General features: G+C 61.7%; 1 protein-coding gene across 8 annotated transcripts in view; it reads right to left on the bottom strand.

The window, feature by feature from the left end:
- Positions 1–23206, bottom strand: part of EVL (Enah/Vasp-like) — a 148259-nt gene that overhangs the window by 630 nt on the left and 124423 nt on the right. For 3 of the 8 annotated variants that reach the window (XM_061395315.1, XM_061395313.1, XM_061395314.1), the window contains exons 4-14: positions 17036–17099; positions 14343–14407; positions 13009–13238; positions 12247–12368; positions 9938–9998; positions 7268–7334; positions 5682–5748; positions 5524–5586; positions 1311–1377; positions 919–976; positions 628–717 (exon numbers count right to left, since the gene is read on the bottom strand). In XM_061395315.1, coding sequence (XP_061251299.1) covers positions 641–717; positions 919–976; positions 1311–1377; positions 5524–5586; positions 5682–5748; positions 7268–7334; positions 9938–9998; positions 12247–12368; positions 13009–13238; positions 14343–14407; positions 17036–17099 — 941 coding nt within the window. In that variant the 3' untranslated portion in view covers positions 628–640. Of the gene's footprint in view, positions 1–13; positions 114–627; positions 718–918; positions 977–1310; positions 1378–5523; positions 5587–5681; positions 5749–7267; positions 7335–9937; positions 9999–12246; positions 12369–13008; positions 13239–14342; positions 14408–17035; positions 17100–23206 lie in introns of those variants that run through there. The other 5 variants (XM_061395317.1, XM_061395318.1, XM_061395316.1 and 2 more) reach the window with 4 other exon arrangements.

Here is a 23206-nt window from a genome sequence, read left to right as displayed (position 1 = left end):
GCCTCTGTGTCTCTTTTTGTTGGCTCCCGCTGTCTCCCCTCTTCATTCATTAACTCCTTATCTGCCCATCCCAGCCTGGTAGGGGACTGGACGAACAGGAAGTTGAGCGCTCTCTGTTGGATCAAGGACAGGGCGTGGCTGATCACCCAGCCCTGGGCAGGAGTCCCAGTCTGCTGGCTCCCAGACCCCGCCTCCCTGCTCTGTGGGCTTAGCCAGCCTGGCCCACACCTTTCCTTTTCCTCTGGCTCCAGATCTGAGCCGGCTGTTTCAAAGGCTCCGGTGGGGAGTGGACAGATGGATGTGATTCACTGGGACGAGGCCCTGCCCTCTGGAGCTGCACGCCTGCTCCCCAGGCCAGCAGTGCCTAGTGGGCTGTGGACTCGGTCAGGCCCTTAGGCAGTTCTGTGTCTTCTGGGGCCCTCTAGCCTCTGGGAAGGCAACAGTTGCCCCTGTAGCCCCAAACTCGGGGATCGGAAGCAGCAGAATAAAGAGAGTGATCTAAATCCACAGGATACTAAGATAAATAACGGATGGTTCAAAGCTGCTCTGGACTAGCGAATGCACCCTTCCCACCACTGGCTCATCCAGGAGGGAGCCTGGGGGGTGGGGTCAGACGGAGGTGCAGACCGTGAACACGTGCTCACACTTGGACAAGTTCCTTAATCTGTCTGGGCCGCCTCAGTCTGCCCAACCAGAGAACTGGGAGGCTGGTGTGGGCTGTGGGGAGGAAGAACAAAACCCCTCAACACAAACCCTCAGCCTCTCAGCCCAGGATGGCCTCACTGGCTGGGCCCTCCTGACCCCTGGCTTGCAGCCCTGGGCACAGGCACCCCTGCCCTCCCCCAGGACCCTTGGCGTGAGCCTGGCTGGGTGCTGCCCCGTGGCGGGGGTCAGGGTGGGGGGCGCCCTGCCACTCACCGTCGATGATCTCCTCCTTCACTTTGTGAAGCTCCCGGACCACCTCCTCGAGGATCTCCTGTTGGGAGCAGGGCCTCAGGGTGAAGCTGGCAATGGTCACGGGCAGGGGAGGCCAGGCTCCCTTCAGAGCCATGTCCCTCTGTGTTCTCAGCTGCCCTCCCACTGGGGAAGGGTGTGTGTGAGGGGGGATGGGACATCCTGTGATGCCTCAGAAATACTTGGGCAAAGCCAGGGCGGACCCACCCAGAGGCAGGCTGGGAGGGCCCAGAGCCCCTTCCTGGTGAAGACGGGGCAGGGGCATTGAGGCTGCATGTGGCTCCCCGCCCCCGTCCTCCCCACCCGCTGTCACCCCCGGCCCAGCTCCTTCAGACTCTCCAGACAGACCCGCCCACCTGTTTCATCCGGTCCAAGTCTAAGGCATCCAGGGCCACGTCGTTGACACTCCCTGCCGGCTTCATCCTGGGGAGAGGGCACCGGGGGGCTGAGCTCGAGAGGCACGTGGGCGCCCCAGTGCTTGCCCATTGAGGGCCTGCTCCGCCCTCTTCAAATGCTGCTGCTTTGGTGCTTCAGAAGGACTCTCACGCCGTCTCCACCTTGAGAGGGCCTCTTGGGTACCGTGACCATGTTTCCCAACCCAAGCATCAGGACCTGGGGTCTCCCGACTTGACGGTGCTCACATGGAAGCGCCCACGCGTGGACGGCATTCCGAGCCACACGCTCCCTCCCCTGGGAAAAGGATGCTGATTAAGCTGGTTCTCAGAGTAAGGGCTCTGATCCTGGCTAGACCACAGCCTGGGGAAACCAGTGATGCTGGCATGAAACAGGAGACAACTGCTCAGCCCAGAGTAACCCACGTCTGACACGAACCAGCGGCCCTGGTGTTGGCAACCGGCTCTGCATCAGGTTTTGCTCTTCTCAGGCAGAGGGTTTGGTTCTGGGGACTGTCCTTCTCTGACATTTCTGAACTAAGCTTAGCTGGCTTGAAATTTAATGTTTCCTGCACACAAATCCTCCCTGGCAAGTCTCAACAGGGGCTTCTCTGGTGGTTCGGTGGTTAGGACTTGGTGTTTTCACTGCCAGGGCCCAGGTTCGATCCCTGGTTGGGGAAGGAACTAAGATCCCACAAGCAGCACAGCATGGTTTAAAAAAAAAAGAAAATCTTGGCAAATGCTTTCACCTGGCCTTTCAAAGGAGAATCACAGTGCCGAGGGAGCACTTTCTGGATTCAATCTCTCTCCCCATGTGGAGAGAGAGGCAGGGTCAGGGAAATGATGTGGCCAGAGCCGCCTACAGGGATCATGGACCTGACAGCCGGCAGACACACACTGACTGGGGGGAGTGGACATGTGACAGCGGACACACACGTGAGAGCCGGCGGACACACACGTGACAGCCGGCGGACACACACATGACAGCCGGCAGGCACACACTGACTGGGGGAGTGGACATGTGACAGCGGACACACATGTGACAGCCGGTGGACACACACGTGACAGCCGGCAGGCACACACTGACTGGGGAGTGGACACGTGACAGCCGGCAGGCACACACCGGGGGAACTGGCACGACCGCCAGGCGTCACTGTACAGATTGGTCAGGCTGGGGTCCTCCGCAGCGGAGGAGAACCAGCAGGACGCTGAAGCGCCGGTGCGCTGTGACGGAGGACAGCGTGGAGGGGCCTCCACGTGGGCCAGCGATCCCCCTTCTGGGGACACAGCCGAAGGGAACGAGCTTGCTGCTCCCAGCAGACAGCCGCACCCCACGTCCGCTGTGGCACTGTTCACAACTGCCACGACATGGAGACCACCTGAGCGCCCACGGACTGCTGAGTGGATGGAGATGATGTCCTATCTGTATCTGCGTGGGTGTGTATGCACACACGTGTACATGTTTAGGTACACGTCACACACATTTATATACTGAAGTATTCCACGAAGAGAAAGAAGGAAGTCCTGCCGTTTGTGACAACATGGACATGGCGCTGAGTAAGCAAGCCAGAGAGAGACAAATGCTGCATGATCTCACTTATACCTAAAATCCAGAAAAGCCCGTATTTAAAACGGGTGAACAACAGGGTCCTCCTGTGCAGCACAGGGACCTCTGCTCAGGGCCATGTGGCAGCCTGGGTGAGAGGGGAGTCTGGGGAGAGCACGGGGAGCTCTGCTCAGGGCACTGGCAGCCTGGGTGAGAGGGGAGTCTGGGGAGAGCACGGGGAGCTCTGCTCAGGGCACTGGCAGCCTGGGTGAGGGGAGTCTGGGGAGAGCACGGGGAGCTCTGCTCAGGGCACTGGCAGCCTGGGTGAGGGGAGTCTGGGGAGAGCACGGGGAGCTCTGCTCAGGGCACTGGCAGCCTGGGTGAGGGGAGTCTGGGCAGAAGGGACACAAGCGTAGGTATGGCTGAGTCCCTTCACTGTGCAGCTGAAACTCTCACAACGTTTCTTGTTCATCGGCTATACTTCAAAACAAAATAAAAAAATCTCGAAAAGCCAAACTCATGGAAACAGAGACTGGCCTGGTGGCTGCCAGGGGTGAGGCAGTCGAGGGGCGCACAGCTGCAGTAACGAGGCAGACAGGCCGTGGGGGTGAACGGATGGCGCGGTGGCTGCGGCTGGCGGTGCTGTGTTGCGGACTTGGGAGGAGCGCAGCAAGGTCTGCAAGTTCTCACCGCATACACAGAGGTACGACTGTGCGAGGTCACGGACATTTTAACCTGCCTGCCCGCGGTCATCATTTACAGCATCTAACACATGAAGTCATCGTGCTGTGTACCTTGAACTCACACAACGTTAGATGTCAATTATATCTCAGGAAAGCTGGATTAAAAAACCACTGAATGCCATGTAAATAAAATTTTAGTGGTCCAGTGCACATACCTGGATTAAAAAATAAAAAAACAAGGTGCTCCTGCACGTTTCTGGATGAATTCAGTAAAGAGGCCAAATGTGGTCCTGACTGAGTATGTAATTTTGGATCGTGGTAGGGAAAGAGGTCCCCTTCCCTGATGTAGGTTCAAGTCCTTGTTTCAAGAGCAATTTTCCAGGGCACCTGGACAAACCACGTCACCTCTCTGGGCCTTGGTCCTCCCCTCTGAACAGCCCCCCACCACCCCGACAGTGACCCCAACATCTCTGCGGGCCCTACAGCGGCTGCCCCCAGGGCACCATCTGTGAGTCTAGGAAGCACTCTGGCTTGGAGCTGCAGAACTTGCTATCCCAGTGGGAACGCGTTGGACAGTGTTCTCGCCCTGAAAGGGATGCCTGGCTGCTCGAAACTTAGCAGCCTGTTCTTGCTCCACCAGCAGGAAGCAGCCACCTCCGCCAAGGGCTGCAGGCTGGCCCTGCCCGCCTCACCTCCCGGGCCCTGCTCTGGCTCCCGCCTGATGGGTTCACCTCCTGCCTCCAGCCAGGCGAGCGGGCCAGAGAGGCACTGCATCATGGCGCCCTGGCCCAGGGCGCACAGAACGCGGCCTGTACGTGGACAAACCCAGGCTTTCCCCCTCAGTGTGCCTTCCTCCGCCCTCCCCACGCCCTATGCTTGTCAGCCATGCTGCTCTGCTTTCTGTTCTCTGAACTCGCCAGGCTGGTGGCAGGCTTGGGGCCTTAGCATTCACCGCTCTTTCAGCTTGCAAGTCTGCCCCCATACTCTCTGCAGGGCGGGGTCCCCTCATCTGTGTCTGCTCAAACGCCGCCTCTGAGAAGCCCCCTCGCTGAAGCCCCTCTGTGCCTGGCACTGCCGACCACGGGACCCTCAGTGTCTTCCTCCGAGCACCTGTGGGAACGCATGGTTGTCTTGTCTATGGGTCTTTGCACACGGAGACAAGTTCTGTGCAGGCAGGGACCTCAGGCCTGGCCGAGAAGCTGGCTGACTCGGGCCCCACATGAGCCCTGGCCGACACTGGGACGGCCCTCCCTGAGCACCTGTGTCTGTCTTCACCACTCCCGCAGGGCTGGCCAGAGCTGTCTCTTGGCTGACTTGGCCAGACCAGGACCAAGCGCCACCTGCTCTGGGCTGTTCCCTCCTATTTGTGACGGACGTTGGAGACACCCCTTAGTGCGGGCTCTAGAAGCCTGCACATTCAGGCGACACTTGGCCCGTGGTTACGATCTGATTGCCTGAGGTTTTTTTGAGCGACCTCTGTTGCAAACAACCCATCCCGTTATCATGTCAGCTTTTGATTTGGGAAACGTGGCCAGTATCTCCCTGGAAAGATGCAGAGGAAGCAGAGGAGGGCGGTGCGGGGCCAGCCCCGGGACAGCAGGCCGCGGGGTGCAGCGAGGGCTGGTGAGGGGGACTTGCTGCATGCGGCTGCCATCCATGTTTGACCGCCCTGCGGTGGGTGAGCAGACCTCCACAGGGGGTGGAGTGAGCGGAGGAGGCTGCAGACGCCCCCTGGCTAGCTGGGTGTCCCGGCTGGTGAGCCCAGAGCTGGGACTGCACCTCCACGGCCCCCCACCGACGAGGGTGAGGAGGAGCTGGCCTGCCCTGTCCCTCACGACGCACAGCCCGCCCTTTCCCAGAGACAGCTGTTAGACGACAACGAGGCAGGGGCTGGGGTGTTAGTCACGGGAGGGGACAGAGGAGGTCCCAGAGACAGGAGGTTCGGTACCTAGAGTGAGGCTGCGACTGCAGGGGGCTCTTAGCTTCGGGGCTCTTGGCCACAGATGGGGTTCTATGCAGTGGGCAGAATGAAGCAGAGGTGAGTTGGCGCCGAGGCCTGCCTGGGCCTCCACCCCAGGGGCAGTGCGGGCTTCTGGGGCGGCTCACCTGGACAGCGAGGAGGACACGGGCTTCTCCGCTGAGCCGCTCCGCTCCCAGGGCTTCCGGCTGGCCTCTGTCGGTGCACGGCACGGACGAAGCGCCTCAGGGCTGGGAGTGCGCCCGTGGCCCCGCGCCCCGCAGCATCCTAGGCAGATGGCCCCGCCCCGGCTCCCGTGGCCCAGGTGGCCCTCGCAGGCCTGGCACCTGCGTCTCCCCAACTCAGGATGGGAGCCCCTGCTCCCACGACTCGGTTGACCTGGTTTCAAGTCCTCTCCCCATGGCTAGGGCTTTCCTTGGAATGTGCGCCGGCTGGGCAGGGAAGCTCTGAACCAGGACCTCCAGAAGCAGCCTGCCCCCAGCAGTGGGCCGGGAGGGTACAGGAAGCCCCTTGCCTGCACTCTCAGCGCAGCCCACGCCTGCCTTTGGGAGCCAGTGTCCCCGCTGTCCCTGGGCTCCGTGGCTTTCCCCACACACTGCTGCTAGCTCTTTCCCAACCTGGCCTTGGAAGTTGATTTGTCTTTCCTTTTTCAAGTGCTCTTTAATTGCATTTCACTTTACTACAAGAGGTCCACTGAAGTGAATGAGTTCCCTGACTTGGCAGGATGAGCAGAGAGGCAGAAGGGAAAGCTCCCTGGGGCAGCAGGGGCCAGCCACTCTGAGCTGAGCCTGGAGGCCACGGGCACACCTTCACTGAGCCTGCAGGGCGGACCTGGGAGCAGGACCACACCCGAGCTCCGGCACGTGGCCCTGGGCGCACCGCTTACACGCACTGAGCTTCTAACTGCGAACTCACAGCCCCTCTACTGGGATGTGACACTCACCAAGAATTGTGGCACTGCCTGAGGAGAGGCCACGGAACCCAGCCTCACAGGGAGGCCGATGAGCCAGCAGAGGGGCAGGACGTGAGGCCCAGGTGGCCGCAGAGCCGTGCCCCAGCGAGCTGCCAACAGCGGGCATGAGCCTCTCGCCACTGGCTGGGGTGGGGCGGCCTATTTTCTCTCTGTCCCCCCACCCCCACCACACGCTCGGGAGCACAGGCCTGGCTCAGAGCAGACCCTGAGACGTTTGTTGAATGACTGAGGGGCCAAATGCAGCGGCCTCTCTCCACCACAGAGCCTGAAGGCGCTCTTCTGACCACACCGCTCCAGAGCTTGCACCAGGATAGGTTCGCGGCGTCTGCTTTGCAGGCCTCATCTGGCTGACTGCTCAGTGAGCAAGGCTCCCTGGTGTTTTGCAAGGAGCACGACTGCGGCATTTACATGCTCCTCTTCAGAGCAGGGCCCAAGGCCAGGAAGCTGAGCCTCCGGGCCCATCTCCCCCACCCCTCCTAGGTGTGGGCAGACCCACTGGGGAAACAGCTGGACAGGGCGCTCTCTCCCCCAGAGTGTCCTGCACGTGCTCAGGATCCGACTACAGGCGGCTGCTGACGGGGGCCGGAGGGGCTTCCGTGCAAGATGGCAGGGCGCCCCGCCAGCACAGCCTCTCTGCTCATCCGCCCATGGGGGAGGCCATGGGGGTCAAATTGTCTTTCTGTGAGAGCCCCTCCCACTCTAAGACCCCACACCTGGTGCAGGCAGGGTGGGGCCCCTTACCTGACGAGTTGGGGAGCTGCTGGCTGGCTGCTCGGGTCCCTGGAGATGGAGAGTTGCTGGGCTCTTCCTGAAACGGAAGAGAAAGGCTCTGCTGTCGATCTGGTTAGGAAGGCCGGCTGGGTGGGGACCTTCAGGCCAGGTCATCTAGGAGACCGCAGTTTTCCAAATTATCCAGTGAACGAGTGTTACTTCTACAGTGAGACAATCATTGTGCTTCACTAGTGAAAACCCCAGGTGGTGCAGGGAGGTGGTCCACCGCACAGCAGTTGGGGAAGAAGGCTGCAGGGAGACACAGCGGACGAGAGTCAGGACGACTACTCACCCCTGGCCTCCACACTGAGCACTGACCTCGCGACCATCAGGAACCCCCGTATTTGTGGGGTGCATGAAGAGAATTCTCGGAGTCGCTGATTCAGGGGCAAAAGAATGTGCTAGGCTGTGGGTCTCCAGAGGAAGACCCCCAGGAAGACCCTAGGAAGATCTCCCAGGCCTCTCGCTGTGAGAGCGTGGAGTTAATGAAATTATGGAAATCAACACATGTGCCTGGGGACCAGGACCCAAAGGAAACATGCCAGAGTGGGAGACATTATGGGTGAAATTACAGTAACTGGAAAATAAATCAGAAAAAAATTTTAACATTACCCTATTATTTCAAAAGTAACTAATAAGACTGCTCCCTATATAAAGGAAAATTTGGCCTCAGTTGCAAGCCGGGAAGAGGCCCCCCAGCCCCTGCCGCCTCGCAGCCTGTGCTCTTCATGGCTGGGACACATTCTCAGAGCCCCGCAGCCAGCAAGGGGCAGTAGCCCTGCCCAAGCCACCTGACTCCACATTCGGGGGTGTGGGGTTCTCCTGAACGTGGAGGGCTCCACATTTCCTTCTTGAAACCTTGGACACCTTCAGTGAAGATCTGGAAAACACTGAAAAGTATAGAAACGAAAAAGCCAGGGACTCCCCTGGAGGTCCAGTGGTAAAGACTGACTGCTTTCACTGCTGAGGGCCCAGGTTCGGTCCCTGGTTGGGGAACTAAGATCCATGTGTAGTACAGCAAAAAAAAAAAGAAACAAGAAAAGCCAGCTGCCGGTGTCCCTGGCCACATGGCACTCGCTCTGGGTGTGGGACTGTCCCGGCCCTGGAAGAGGCTGCTCCCATGTGGGCGGGGCCTCCCGACCACACGCGACCAAAGCGGCAGCCTGGAGGCCTACAGAGAAAGGGGAGTCAGAGGAGGAAAACTCTACCCTTGGGGTCAAAGATTTCTCCTGGATCCCTGGGATTCGAAACCTACTCTTTTCCTAGTGGCTCAGACAGTGAAGGATCTACCTACAATGCCAGAGACCTAGGTTCGGTTCCTGGCTTGGGAAGATCTCCTGGAGAAGGGAATGGCAACTCACTCCACTATTCCTGCCTGGAGAATCCCACGGACAGAGGAACCTGGTGGGCTACAGTCCATGGGGTCGCAAAGAGTCGGATACGACTGAGCACTTCCACTCCTTTTCTTCCTAGAGCCCAGGGAGCTGGGGCTGGCGGTGCTGGCTGGAATCCACCAGTCTTTGGAGGCCTGTGACTACCCCTGAGCTCCTGGCCACACAGGCCTCTGCACTTGGAGACAGTCAAGCGGAGTCAGCTGGATGGACTCCATACTTGGTGCAAGGCACGCGGACAGTGGAATATGCACGCGTGGTCCTCGCAGGGCTCACAATCTGGCAGCAAGGCGCGAGTAAACGAGATAAATATGTGTGCTGAGAGTGGAGCAGAAGCACAGCGGGGAGAGGCGCCCAGGGACCAAGCTGCAGGGAGCCTTACCTAGTCTGGGGTCTGGGAGACCATTTCTCAGGGAACAATGCTAATGCAAAGATACGCAGACTGGGGAGGAGTCGGCTGTGGGGGCCGAGGGGGCTGCGTGTGCCTAGGTTGGGGGTGAGGAGGTGGGAAGGCCGCTGGCAGGGCTGGAGCCCTGGGCCTCGCCTGGCGAGCCTCGTCCAGTGGCACGGCAGTGAGCATGCCCTGGCACTGGGTGGCCATGTTTCTTTTGTCTCCCCCTGCCACTGAGATGCGACCTGTATGCTGTCTGCGGTCAAGGTCGAAACTTAGTGGTTTCAGCAAGAACCTGCTTGTACAGGGAAAGCTTAGCACACAGGACAAAAGCCTTAGCCGCGCTAGGTGGAGGCAGGCATGTGGAGTTCTGGGTGGACAGATGGGACTCCAGGATCCTGATCCGTCCGGACAAGCGCCTGAGGCTCGGGGTCCTTTGCCAAGCTCATCCGAGGCTTTGCTGGAATCGATGGACTCGAGTGACGTCTTTTAGGAGTAGAAACGAATAGGAACAGCCCTGGTCTTGAAGCAGACACCCCCTACCGTGACTGTACCCGAGTCTGTCGAGGAGGAGACTTGTCCGTGTGTCTGAGCTTCCCAGGCTCCAGGCCCCCTTGTCATGACACTCCTGGCTGGATCCTGCTTCTCTGCCTCCCACCTGCCTCCCCCACGAGGCTGCCAGATGCTCAGTGAGTGCCGACCTGCTCCGTGGTGCAGGGGGATGGACAGGAGTCCCCCGCCCTCCTATAATCGCCCAGTAAAGGATCCATGACGTGACTGTCCAACCCTGGGCACCGTGGGGCCTGGTGTGCCCACGTGGCACGGGAAGCTGGGCAGGCCGGGGGTGGGCGCACTTACTGTTTGGCTTTCGTCTTCCTTCTTGTCCGCCGGCTTGTCTGTCTGGGAGGCTGCTTTTCTCCTAACACAGAAGGGAGAAAACACACCATCAGCCCCGGAGGTTTCCACACTGACTGGACACCTCTTCTGTGAGGACACAGCTTGGTCCTCAGAGGCCCCTTGCTGGGGTCTAACCCGTTTCGTGTGAAGGAGGTAACTTGTCCAGGCACCTATCTGGGGTGATGCCTGAGTGAGTGTCCAGGCCTTCTGTGCTGGTCCCAGGACCCTGGATGCCAAACTGGTCTGGCAGGGGGTGTGGGGACACTTGCATCTCTGTCTACAGCACCTGAGGGGCAGAAGGTTGGTCCACACCCCGTCCCGGTCAGAAGAGCTGGGTGACAGCTATGGCCCCAGAACACCCAGGCCTGACCGCGAGAGGTGAGAGAGCCCCCAACTCCACAGGTCACTCTGCAGACATCCCATCTGCGGGCCGCCTGTGGGAGGAGGAAGCCTGCCTCTCTCTCTGGAGTCCCTTGCCTCGGAGCTCTGCAGCCACACCCTGCCAGCCCGGACGCCGCAAAGAGCTGCTCAGGAAGGAAAGGCTCTGACAGACGCCTCTGGTGAGGACAGCACCCCCCAGGGATGAGCCCCTGCTCAGACACCCTGAAAACTACCTGCTCTCTGCTGGCCACACTGGGCACCGACATCTGGCTAATTCTCATTCCACACGCAGCAGCCTCTCCGAAGCTGCCAGAACACAGTGCTCAAGGGCTCACAGTGAGCTGCCCATCAAAGGGGAAACTGGCCTGATGGGTGACGGCCACCAGCGGGCTGTCCCTGTCGAGGGACCAGCCCATGCTGCAGCCTCCGCAGTCACATGGGGGCCCCTTCTTCATCGGCTTATCCCGGGAAGGACGGGTCCTCCCAGAAAGCCAGGAATCGTCCCCGACATCTTCGTCCCGACAGCGTGCCTGCTCAGTCCTGCCTCTGCATTTGTTTCTGGGCTGGCTGTCTGGTCTTTATTTCCAATGCTGGGTGCAAGCACCCCGGCTCCTCCCTGGCCTGCCACTGTGCCCGTGACACTGTGCCTGCTCAGAGCCAGGTTGTCTTCCAAGAAAACACAGCAGACCAGGCCCCTCCAGTCCCGTGGAGATTTCCTGTGCCGACCACCTGTGGGCAAGATGCCCCCGCCTGGGAAAGGGTGTGGGACAGCCCTTGGAGGGAGGAGGCAGCAATTCTGCCAGGACCTTCATTCAAAGAAACAGCCCACAAGGGCATCTCCTCATTGGCTCCACTCGACATCCAGCGCTGAGCGGGGCTTCATGGGGCAGCATGACAGCTCCTTGCCGGTCCTGTGGGGTGTGTGTTCACTGCGGGCCCGGCTCTGCCACCAGCCATCTGGCGTCTCCCTGGTTCCTGGCACACTGGCCTTTTCCTGTTCTCAGAAAGTTCCTCTCTGTTTGGTCTAAACCATCAAGGCCAAGCTGTTACTGTGAATGCACTGGTGTTGCACTTGGGGTGACTGTGCATATATCGTTTTTAAAGAAAATCTATTTTTAACGTGAGGCTCCCCTGGAACGGAATCCAACCTGCCTGCATGACGAGACTTGCTCCCCAGTCCTGCGGTGCCTGGGTGAGCCAGGCACGGGGCCCCGTCAGCGTACGCCTGCTGCTACCCCACGTCCACAAGTACAGCCCAAGCTCTGTGACGCCCCCAGAGGGAGCTGACTGATCGTTCCGCCTGCTTGGGATTCAGCTGGGGACCAACCAAGCGCAGACGGGAGTGGAGGCCTGGGCCCCAGAGCCGACCAGGAGTCGGGGCGCTGCTGCTCCGTCCCTGGGGGCGACGTTCGGGGCTCTGGCCACCCGGTCACTCCTCCCGGGGTCCCTGTAACCCCCTCACAGGACAGGCCCTGTCATTACCCATTCCCCAGGAGGAATAGTTTTCTTTTTCCCTAAGAATTTATCTCTGAAATTACCTTCAAATTTTTCTCTGCTCAGGACGAGGCTGGGACATGGCAGATACTCTGAGACAAACACTTGTTAGACTGAAATGAGGAAGGCTTTAGACTTGAGTGGACTCCTTTTGGCTCGATGTCTCAGACTGACCCCGGAGAAGGGAAAGCCTGAGTGACAGTCCCCCTGCTCGGCTGAAGCCCGGGGCCAGTGGCTGCTGGTGGGGAGGGTGGTGCTGTCCCGCCTGCTCGGCTGAAGCCGGGCCAGTGGCTGCTGGTGGGCAGGGTGGTGCTGTCCACCTCCCGCAGCCCTGGACCGGGCCCTGGGCGCAGGAGCCCCTGACAAGCGGTGAGCTGGTCAGTCGACACACTCACCTCTTGGCCAGCAGCTTGTTCATCTCTTCCATGAGGCCTCCACCGCCACCCCCACTGCTGGCCCGGTTGGCATCAGACTTCGAGGGCCCGCTGGGACTGGAGCCTCCAGACGCATCTTCTGGCTAAGGGGAGACAGTGCTTCAGGCCGGTGACTTAAGGGAAAAGGGTCTGGGTGTGACGGCAGAGCTGGAAGGGGCCAGGCCAGGCTCTCTGGTCCCATCTCCCCAATCCCACCCCCTGGAGACAATCCAGGGGGCGCCGTCGACTGGAGGTCACTGTTCGCAGATACGCCCCAGGTCCACTGGCTCCCGGTCAGCGGCCTTGACGAGGCCGGTATGACCTGAGGGGCAAGGGGGCACAACTCTATATCAGAGGTGCCCTTTAGCCCACAAACACACACACGGCCTTCTTCCAGAAGCTCCTCCTGCCAGGACACTGGGGAAGGCTTGGGAGGACCAGCTGAGCCTGAGGAAGCTGACGAATGTAAACTCAGGAGACCCAGGGCCTGAGTCCAAGCTGCAGCTGGTGACCTGCGTGCTCTGGACAAGTCATTCACAAGCCCGACCCTCGGTTTCCTCATCTAGGAGGGCGGCAGCTCCTGCCTCACCCCGTGCCACCCCAATTCTCTTGGGAACCAGGGAACTGGGACTGAGGCGGCAGGAGGCGCCGTCTGGTTGGGGAAGGCGGTGCTGCTCTCCCCGGCAGGAAGGGCCCCCCAGCCTCGTCCTCCTCCACCCACCCCCTGGGGCCCACGATGCTCACCCGCTGGACCCGTCTCAGCTTGGCTCCAGCCAGGGCGGCGGCCAGGCCAGACACGGAGCTCTCGTCGTGGCTGGTGCCCTGGGCTCCTCCGGCCGGCAGTGGGGGTGGGGGCGGGGGGGTGGCCCCTGTGGGTGGCGGTGGGACAGGGGGTGGGGGTGGGGGTGGAGGGCCGCTACACGAGAGGGGGGCGCTGGCTGCAGAGGAGGGGTGCCCCGGCGGGAGGCTGGGTCCTAAAACACAGCAGTGGGCTCAGTGAGTGCCCAGGCCCAGATGGAGCCTCCTGGGGAGCTCTTCTGCGGATGAGGAACAGCTCAGGGTCACCTCTTCCAAGAAGCCCCTCAGGAGGCGCCTGCTGCTGCCCCAGTGCCCCCGACACCTGGGGCCTGGCTCGACCCAGTGTCGCATGAGAAGCCCCTCAGGAGGCGCCTGCTGCTGCCCCAGCCCCCCAACACCTGGGGCCTGGCTGAACCCAATGGCACATGTTGGCTTTGCACCCCCGAGCTCCACCAACTTCCTGCTGCTCAGCGGTGGTCTTCCAGGGGAGGAAGCCCTCTGGTGCCCAAATGGTATCTCTTTTTCCTCCTCTGCTCCTTCTCGGTACTCAGCACCCTCCCAGGCACTGGCAGCTATTAGCCCCCGAGATGCAATGGGGACTGGCCCCCTTGGCCTCGGGGGACGGCTGCAGGGCCGACAGGGGCACATGTCCAGGAGCGGCGCCGTGGGCTGTGCAGTCCCGTCCCTGCCCCTCGTCCACCACCTGAGTCTCTGCTGCCTGCCGGGCCCTGCGCAGGGTGCTGGGGACCAGTGGCCGCGGGCTGCATGCTCTCAGAGCTCACGGCCTGGTGGGGAGCAGTGAGCCAATCACACGGACGACTGCACATCTGTCACTGCGGAGGGTGACAGGTGCCACAAGAGCAGGCACACAGTGCTACCCTGACCTGTGGGGAGGGGCTCCAGCTGGCCAAAAGCCACGGAAACCTTCCTTAGGGAAGGACAACCACGCCGGGACAGGAGTGAAGTCTGGTGAAGGGGCACGGGTGCGAGGGAGGCGGCGGCCCCGAGAGAAGGAGCTGCAGGAGGGGTGCTCACAGGGTGGTGGGCCTGCAGGGACCGGGCCTGCGCGCCTGGAGGCCGGGCAGGGAGCCGGGTAGGCCAGCGTGAAGGGGAAGAGCTGACACAGCAACAGGGTCAGATCCGAGTCAGAAACATGGAGTGAGGCTGGTGCCCTCTGGGGCGCCCTCTGGGGCCCGTGCGCTCGGCAGTGGGCCGCCGACCGCCCAGCATGTCCCAGGCGAAGGGGAGGGGCGGCCCTGGCAGGGGCAGGGCGCTCTCACCTGTGGCCGAGGCTCTTCTCTCGAGAGACTCCTGGCGCTGTTGATGCTGCTGCTCCATCACTTGTCTGAGAAGCAACCACAGCGGAGGACAAGTCCGTGGCAGAGCCTGGGCTGCAGAGTCAGGCTTCCCGGTGCCCCGGGGCTCGGCAGCGAGCCCACCTCGTCCCACCCTGGGCTCCGGCTGCCAGGCCTGCAGTCCCTGCTTACACAGGCTGAGCTGTGACCGGTCCAGATCCCCACCCAGGGCAGCACCGGCAGCCCATGGACACTAACACCTTGGCAGGGAGCCCCTCACGAGGCTGAAGTGACCATCTGGCCGAGTGACCAAGCTTCCCCCAGGCTGGATGAGCTTGCCTGGTGTCTGGAGGCCTCAGCAGACACGACCTCAGGGCCACTCACGCCCACTGCACCTGGCTTAGCTCCCTAAGCCCATGGGAGGCTGTGTGGCCGTGCCGGGTGACCTCGGCAGGGACAACCTCCTGGCTCCTCGCAGGAGGGGCCCTGGGCTGCTCTTCAAGGCTGGTTGAGTGAAGACACGGGCCCACGAGCACGTGCACAGAACCTGGGGCTGCAACGCCAGTGCGGGAGGGGCTCAGGAGTCACGGGGACTGTGGGTGGCAGTGAGGCTTCAACTGCCAACGCTGAAGGCCCGTCTTGGGGCGTGGGGCCCAGGGCTGCTCTGAGGGCTACTCTGCTCCTGGGCAGGAGGCGGGAGGGCGCCCGCAGAGAGAGAGGCTGCGGCCGTGCCTCTGCAACACCAGTTCCCAGCGCGCTGGCATGGGGCTGGCTGCTGCGGGTGTGCTTAGTGGGGACTAGGCACACGGGGCTGCCAGTGCGTGCACCTTGGAGGAAGGAGAAGCAACACGCAGGGCTCGCTGTGCGGCCACTGAGCAGCAGAGCGCTTTCTGGTCCCCACTCTGGGAGTCACGGGGGAGCTTTCTCCCTTTCCTGGGCCTAGATGCCTCTCCATAAATAAGAACACATGTCATGGGTTCTTGGAAGGACTGTGCTCGATATCTAAAAAATCCCGGAAAAGGCCCTTCTGACACTAAAGATGTTTGAAAAGCTCCCAGTAGCATCTGCATTAAGCTTCTCCATCCAAACTGCCGAAATATCACCCCCAACTCCAGCCTCTCCAGCAGGACCCACGTGCCCAGAAGCCCTCCACGAGAGGAATTGGTCTTCTGTGGACACAGGCTGCTGGCAGTGAGAAGACAGGATGGCTCTGTGCTGGGCTCACTGCATCCCTCGTGGGCAACACGCAACCTCTCCTCGTCCCGACCAGCAGGTCCCTGCTCTGGAGTCTGATGCCTGCGGTTCTGATCTCCAGGGGTTACTCGGCCTGGGGACACCGACTGCAGACAAAAGTGAACCGCCCTCTGCAGCCGGTGGCCCTGGACGCTGGACTTGGCGGTGGAGATTCTCCAGCTCTGAGAGCCTGACTGCAGGGTCTGTATGGGACCCCCGTCCCTCTCAAGGACGGCCTGGGAGCTGGCAGAGGGCTGAGCCGGGGCCAGTCCTGGTTCTGCTCCTAACTTCTGCTTCCTTTCTCTTCTCCTACCTTCAGTGGCTCATGTGAGAAACAGCACGGGTAACGATAACCCGAGGGCTAATGTGGGCGTTAAAATGAGACAAAGTGTGCAAAAGCCCTAGTTAGCTACATAGCATTCTTCTAAGAAGCTAGGAATGAACAAACAGAAGCCTCTGTGACCCACGTCTAGGAAGCATACACCCGTTTTTCCCTTGCTAACACTGCCACCTCCCAACAGGAGACTGAGGCCCAGGGTCACAAAGTCCACCATGGGGGCCGAAGGCACTCAGGGCAGGGGACAGGCTCCAGGTGAGGAACCTGAGAGCCTCAGCCAGGGGAGGGACTCCCAGCCCTGACCTCAGGCTCTGCCTGAGCCTGGCCACAGGCCGGCAGTCAGGTCCTCTTCTGCTCCCCTGGAGAGGATATGGCCCAAGCCTGCCTCCCAGCACGGCTCCACAGAGCCGGGATGCCAGGCCCTCAGAGATGCAGAGCCCCTGCCCAGCAGGGTGGGCTGACAGCCTGGCCCTGCTCTCTGGCACAGGGACTGGGGAGGCGGCGGCTCCTCAGCCACCGTGACGGCTCCTCAGCCACCGTGACGTCTCCTGAAACTTCAGGACAACAGTGCTGACCGAGACACTCAAGACGCGCCCTGGAGGGGCGGGGAGTGGGTCACCCTACCCCATGGGAGCAGCCTCCTCCACAGGCTGGCCCCATGAGGATAAGGACACAGCCCGGCCTGGCCACCCAAGGGCGGCTGCAGCCCAGAGCGCCCTCGTGGCCTCTGTCTGCTTTAACCCCTACTGGGGAGGCCGTGCGGGGCACCCACCAAGGTCGCCAACAAGAGACCAGGGCTCACAAGGCCTCCAGACAGACACGAGACGGGGGCCTAAGACAGGCTCAGTCAGACTGGCCTGGCGGGTCACGTGCGGGTCCCTGGACGATGACCTAACACACCTGGGAGGGTGTTTAGTAAGCGGATGGGCCGGGACTCTGCCAGGCTGACGGTGAGGCTCCGGAGTCAGCGGTGCCCCGCTGTGGAACCACACGCTCACGTCGTCGCTGGCCAAGTGGCGACGAACGCCTCCCCCTCCTCTCTGGCCAGGCCTGTGCTCCCGCCCCCGCCCGGGTGTGCCCTCCACGCCGGCTCTGCCGGGGGACTTACCTTCTCTGGACGTCCATCTCGTCGGGAGAGGGGCCATTCTGCACCTGACGCTGGCTGGGGGGGCCTGTGGGGAGGAGAAGCACAAAGGCCTGTGGGTTAACGGGGGAGAGGACCCCTGGGGGCTGCCCCGCCTCTGCCCCCGGTCCCCCAGGAGACGGTTTCATGCTGGCTCTCAGCCTCGCGACGCCCCGGCCCACCCCATCCTCTCATCAGCCCTCTGTCCCTTTTCTTGGGGGTCTTCGCGTGGAGCCACTTACAGGGTTCAAGCTCATCCCTTCTTGTGGTGATCCCTCTCTCCTTCCCCTTGAATGGCGCCTGTGGCTGCCACTTCTTCAGCTGCCACCCTGCCCTCAATCCCCTAACCTCGAGCTACAGTCCCCCCACTTCCCACGAAGCCGTTCTAACTTGGAATTGCCAACCCAGTGGGTCCATTTTATTCCGACTTGTGAGCAGGGGAGCGACATTCCAGCAGGAAGAGTCAGGGTGGGGATTTCAGCCCGTACCCCTCCCCACGGCGGGATGCCCTCCTGCCTGCACTCAGGAGCCCGGAGGTGTGGTGAGGGCAGGTGATGGGGGCCGCAGAGGATGAGCGAGCAGCCGTGGAGCCTTCCGGGCCACGTTCTTGCCCTTGACCCTGAAGGCAGGGCCCCGGCAAGGGCTGCCGCACGTGCCTAGTGTTCAGACAGGGACTGCTTCTGTGTTTCATTTACAAGAAAATCAGGCTTTGGCTCCAATCTGAGAAAAACCGATTGTTCATTCTCTTGGCCGGCTCAGGTGTCACCTCAGGTGTCACCGGGGAACCGCAGGCAGTCAGGGCGGCGGGGGAGGGACCAGGGCAAGCTGGCCTCACGCCTCGCGGCCGAGCTGGGCAAGGGGCGTCATCTCCAACCTAGGGTGAGGGGCCAGCAACGCTCAAGAGCAAGACAAAATCCACGATGGGCAGAAGGCCCGTCCCGCAGGGTGCGCCAAGCAGCTGGGAGGTTAGCCGTGTGTGCCCTGGAGCGGGGCACGGCAGGACACAGGGTAACAGAATCTCCAAGCTGAAACAGGTCACCTGCTGCCCCGCACCGGAGCCCCTGGTGCCTCCAGGCCGCCCTCCTGGCGACGGAGGCCTGACCTCCCAGGGGAGCGGGTTCCTTCCAACATGAAGGTCCCAACCCAACCTACCCACGCCCACGAAGGCCTGATTTCCACTCCTAGGGGTGATGACACGGGCGGAAGCTTGTTCTGTGTTCCTACACTTGACAGCCTGTTCTGTGCTGGAAGCCTGCTTCCATACTCGGCAATGCCTAGCCCTAGGCCCTGCCGTGGGCTGCGGTCAAGTTTTCTGTGAGCCTTGTCTACCACTTCCTGGTTCCTGTGTGGATGCTTTGGCTGCGAAAGAGGAGGGTCCAGGTGGAGGGCAGTGGGCCAGCTGCCTGATGGCAGGAGGCCCGCCCAGCACTACAGGAACATTCCTCCCTGGGAGACCCTGCCTTGCTGGGCACCCACGGCTGCACCCAATTGGGCAAGAGAGAAGACGCCTGCGGGCTCTTTACAGAGGTGACTGCTGCTGCTGCTAAGTCGCTTCAGTCGTGTCCGACTCTGTGTAACCCCACAGGTGGAAGCCCACCAGGCTCCCCCGTCCCTGGGATTCTCCAGGCAAGCACACTGGAGTGGGTTGCCATTTCCTTCTTCAACAGAGGTGACCACATACACGTATGTACCTGGTGGCACACGGGAGAAGTGAGAGAAACGCCAGTTTTCTCTCTCTGTCTTTAAACACCCTTTTCCTGCTCCATCTATTCAACACACAATAATTCTGCTCCTTTTAAAAACTGGTTTGTCAATATGTTCAGTATAGGTGTTGGGAGAATTTTTAAAGATCAATAAAAAAAAAATCCCAATTAAAAAAAAATCTATGGTGGAAGGGAGGTCTTTTTCTCTCCTATTCCATGAGGCCCAGGCCTGAGGGCTCCTCCCCTCCTTGTTCTCAGGAAACCAGAGCCAGAATATGAGAACAGTGCTTTACCGTGGCGTCAAGACACTTTTCTTAATTTAATTTACATTTACTTTAATTCTCACAATCCCAGCAGACAGGTCCCAGGAAGACTTGTAACAGGTGTGGGAATGGCCCAGAAAAGGTTAAGTGACACAGCTGTCAGCAGCAGAGTCTGGCCCAGACTACCCGAGAAATGCCACTTCCTTTCTTAAATTCAGCTGGAGTGTGTGTCTACTGAGACTGGCCTCAAGGATGAGGCGTGCAGGGGGCAGCCTGGCCGGAAGAGCCCTGGGTGAGGGGTGCAGCCCTCGGACAGCACCCGGGCTCTGCCTGGTGTCCACATGGCGGGCAGTACTGCCCACTCAGCCCGGTGTTTGGGGATCAGGCCTGAAACCCGGACTCCTGCCGAGTTCCGGCCTCAGCTCCCGGGCCTGGATCTTCCCTCTCCTGGGGCTGAGCCCGTGCTCTGGAGCCCCTGCCTGGCTGGGGCCGGCCGCGCCACACCAGGATCCTGGCTGGCAGCGAGCTGCCGTGGAGGTTCGGGGCGTGCACCCCTCGCCCTGCCTGCTGGCCTGGCCTGCCTCCTGATGCCCTCAGCCGGCCGGCCCGGTCCTCCTCTGGTAGGGCGGGCTGAGCGGAGCCCCGCGGCTCTCATGGTGACACGGCTGGGCCTTTCGACACTACGGAGCAGGGAGCGATGACTCTGGTTGTGTAAGGCCTTCGTTCCTCTTGACCGCAGGACACGTAGGTCGGTTTTGAGCTGCGAGGGTCCTTCGCGTTAGGACGTGCAGGCCCTCCGTCTCAGGGCAAGGGGTCTGTCCAGGGTCACATGGGGCGCGTCTCCGTCCTGCGGGTCCATTCCACTTGCTGGCCATGTGCCCCGTGGCAGAGGCACGAGGATGGGGAGGAGGCGCTGCCCTCCAGAAGGGCTAGGGCCCTTGGGACATTCGGGCAGAGCCTGTCCACAGTGCTTCCTGCTTTGGCATCTCAGGGTGGGAGTGCTGGGCAGCTGTCACCACTCCCGTCTGTCCAGTGTCCCGTGTCATTTCCTGGTGGTGCGATTAGAAGCCAAGGTGGAGGCCCGGGTGAGCCTCCCCTGCCCCGGAGCCGTCTTGGGCCAGCTGTGCCCCTGCCTCTGGGATCCAGGTGGGGACACTCCCCCGCCAGCCCGCCTCCTCAGATCCCAACGGGGCCCACCCGCCTCTCCCTCCCCGTGCGGCTGCCTCAGCATCTCTCCCGGACCCTTGCCACTGTCAACCGAGGGGCCCTCAGCCTCCACCCTCTTCCCTTTCTCCACATTCATCTTCCACACCAACACTGGAAGACACAAGCCTGACCCTTACGGGGTTCAGTTCAAGCCCACCCCCACGGCCACTTCTCCTGGAGAGCGGCCCCTGCCCCCAGTAGGCCTGTGGTACCTGCTCACTAAGGCCGCACCACCTGCTGTGCGCCCCCTCCCCGACTCTGCGGGCCCCTCATCACCCCCGGACACCTCCCTCACTGCCAAGTCTTCAAGGCCCAGCTCCGCAGCTGCCTCCTCCAGGAAGCCCGCTGAGATCCGCCTGCCCCCCACCGCTTGATACCAAGGGCCTGTCTTACAACACTGCTTTCTAACTGATACCACCCTGACCGGACGGCGGGTCTCCTCTCCCTCCGAGACCCTGAGCTTCCTGAGGGCAGGGCCCGCGCCTCTCACTTGGCGCTCAAGGCCGGCTCACGTCAGGTGCTTGGCGTGCTTTACTGAAGTGAGTTGGGAAGGTCTGGGGGAACGAGTGCTCGCCAAGCCCAGAGGAGAAAAGCCCAGGGGAAGGAACAGGGCTGAGCTTCTCAGATGAAAGTAAGACCAACCGAGAGATGAGCCGCAGGAACACAGGGCTCCCCACAGCCGTGCCTGCTCAGAGAGGAGGCTGACCGAGGTGCGGGGCCCAGGCTCACCGCCCCTCCGGGAGTGGGTGCTGGCGGCTCTGAGGGGTGGGGGGACCTGCCCCAGGCCACGGGGCTCAGGGAGCTGGCCAAGTCTGGGAGCTCCAGATGGCCCTCGCCCTTCTCTCTCACTTCAAACAAGTTTTGCAAAGTCATAATCAAGAGCCTGACTCGCACTACAGACACGTGAGAGGAAAATGTGACGGGGGCCAGGGACCCAGCGTCGGGAGAGGCAGGGGCCTGTTTCTGGCGTCCTGTGGGTCCCGCCCACGGCAGCAGGGCTCACACCCTGATGAGCCAAGGCGGTGGCGGCTGCAGCTGAGGGAGCCCCCGTCTGCACACAGAGAGGGGCTGGCTTGGCCTGAGTCCTGAGGACACAGAGGGAAGCAGCAGACTTCGGCCCGAGGTCCGTGTTCCAGCTTCAGGTGAAGGCGCGTCAGACGCCCATTCCTACAAGCTGCTGACCCGAAAGGAGGTCCTATCACCCTTGGGGTCACGAGGTGCGGGAACACGGAAGAGAAACAGAGCCAGAGGGGCGGGGGAGGTTGGCCAGTCTCAGGCCACCAGCCCACCTGAGAAGCATCCACAAGGGGAGTGGAGGCCCCAGAGGGGTGGGAGGTGATGGCCCTAAGGCGAGTGGTGTGAGTGACTGAGGGCCCTGCGGCAGGCCGGACTGAAGGGGAGGGCGGGGCCGGAGGTCTGAGATCAGAGGTAGACCTGGGGCAGGCCATGGCCCTCAGCCCCTCACCTGTGAGCAGGGTGAGTGACCCCCGCCCTCCACAGGGAGCAGGGCAGCTGGCGGGTGGGGTGAGAACGCCTGGTGTGGCGTCCCTGGCCTCCATCTGTGGCTGAGACTCCAGGGTGAGGTGCAACCGCCCCCGGGGACGCTGCCCTGGTTCAGCAGAAAGGCATAGGGGGAGCAGACGGCTGAAAAGCTGGTTGCACAGGATCAGGCTTCCAGGAGAAGGAACAAAGGGGCCAACCCCGCAGTCCACCCCAGCCTTGCTGAGGGGGCAGGGGACAGGCAGGGCAGAGGTCACGCTCCAGGGTGCAGGGGGTACAGCCCGGGCCCCTTGTCCCCGAGGACACGGAGACATGACCCGGGCCCGCATGTGTAGGACCCGGGCGCACAGCTGTCAAACTTCACCTCCGGGAACATAACTGTCCTGTTCTCCTCGTTCCCAGCACTTACTGCAGTCCTTGGCACTTGGTCGACACTCGACAAATATTTATTGAATAAATGAAAGATTGGGCCCCAGGCAATCTGTCTTATGATCAACAACTACCGAGACCAAGCAGGTGGCTCCTTCTAGAGCCCTCCCTCCGGCTAGAAAATGGTCCCCGGCCAAGCTGGGGACGCGCCTCTCACGAGGCAAACACGCGACCAGGGGGCCTGTGGTCACCAGCAGCGGAGGCACTGGGCATGCACGGGTGGGTGGGACACGGGGAGAGAGGATTTGGGTTTATGCAGCAGCCGCCAGGCTGTGTGCCAGGGTGCTGAGCCAGACACCCAGGTGCCACTCACGTCACCTCAGCTCATCCCTGGAGCCAGGCACGGTTCTGCATCCCACCCTAAGCAAGCCGAAAGGAGAAGACGCCAGGACTGCCCTCCGTCCATGGGGCCTTCAGCGCCCACAGACATCCATCACCTCCCAGGAAAGGAGGGTGGGGGACCAGACGGGAGGAGAGGGCAGAGCGTCCTGAAGAGGGTGGGAGGCGCTAAGCAGAGAAACAGTCTGGGCGGGAGCATGAGTGGGCCGAGAGGCAGGGTGGTAGCCGGGCAGGGCGGAGGGGCCTGCTCTGGCCTGGCGCCCTGGCCGCCCTTCTCAGCAGGCGCCCGCCCTGCGCAGCCTCTCAGCGCCAGTGTCCTCGGGGAGGGAGGCGGCGGGTTGGCCTGCCTGCTGCCATCCTCCCGACCACGCGCAGGTGCCCTGCACACACAGTACTTGGGCGAGGTGTGTGCAAACCAGTCTTCTTGACCTAGCAGGCAGATCTGGACCCCAGGCTCTCAGGTGTGCAGACCCTGAAGAGATCGAGGGAGGAGAAGCCCCAGAGGCGGCCCCGGGTCCCCTCTCCCAGCGAGCGCTGCTCCCGGCAATCCTGGTCGGGACCAGACACTGGTCTGGATGGTGGACAGACCATCCTCTGCTCCCCCTGCAGCCCCCCTTGGCCCCACTCCTGTTTTCCAGCCCCTCCCCATTCCCAGCTGGCCTCTCTGGACCGTTTCAGATTGTACAATCCCCTCCAGAGCAAACCTGGAGCCAGGA

Source organism: Bos javanicus, chromosome 21 (assembly GCF_032452875.1).
Source record: "Bos javanicus breed banteng chromosome 21, ARS-OSU_banteng_1.0, whole genome shotgun sequence".
NCBI classification, from domain to species: domain Eukaryota; kingdom Metazoa; phylum Chordata; class Mammalia; order Artiodactyla; family Bovidae; genus Bos; species Bos javanicus.
Note: the sequence above shows the minus strand (reverse complement) of the source record. Positions and strands in the feature narration are given on the sequence as shown.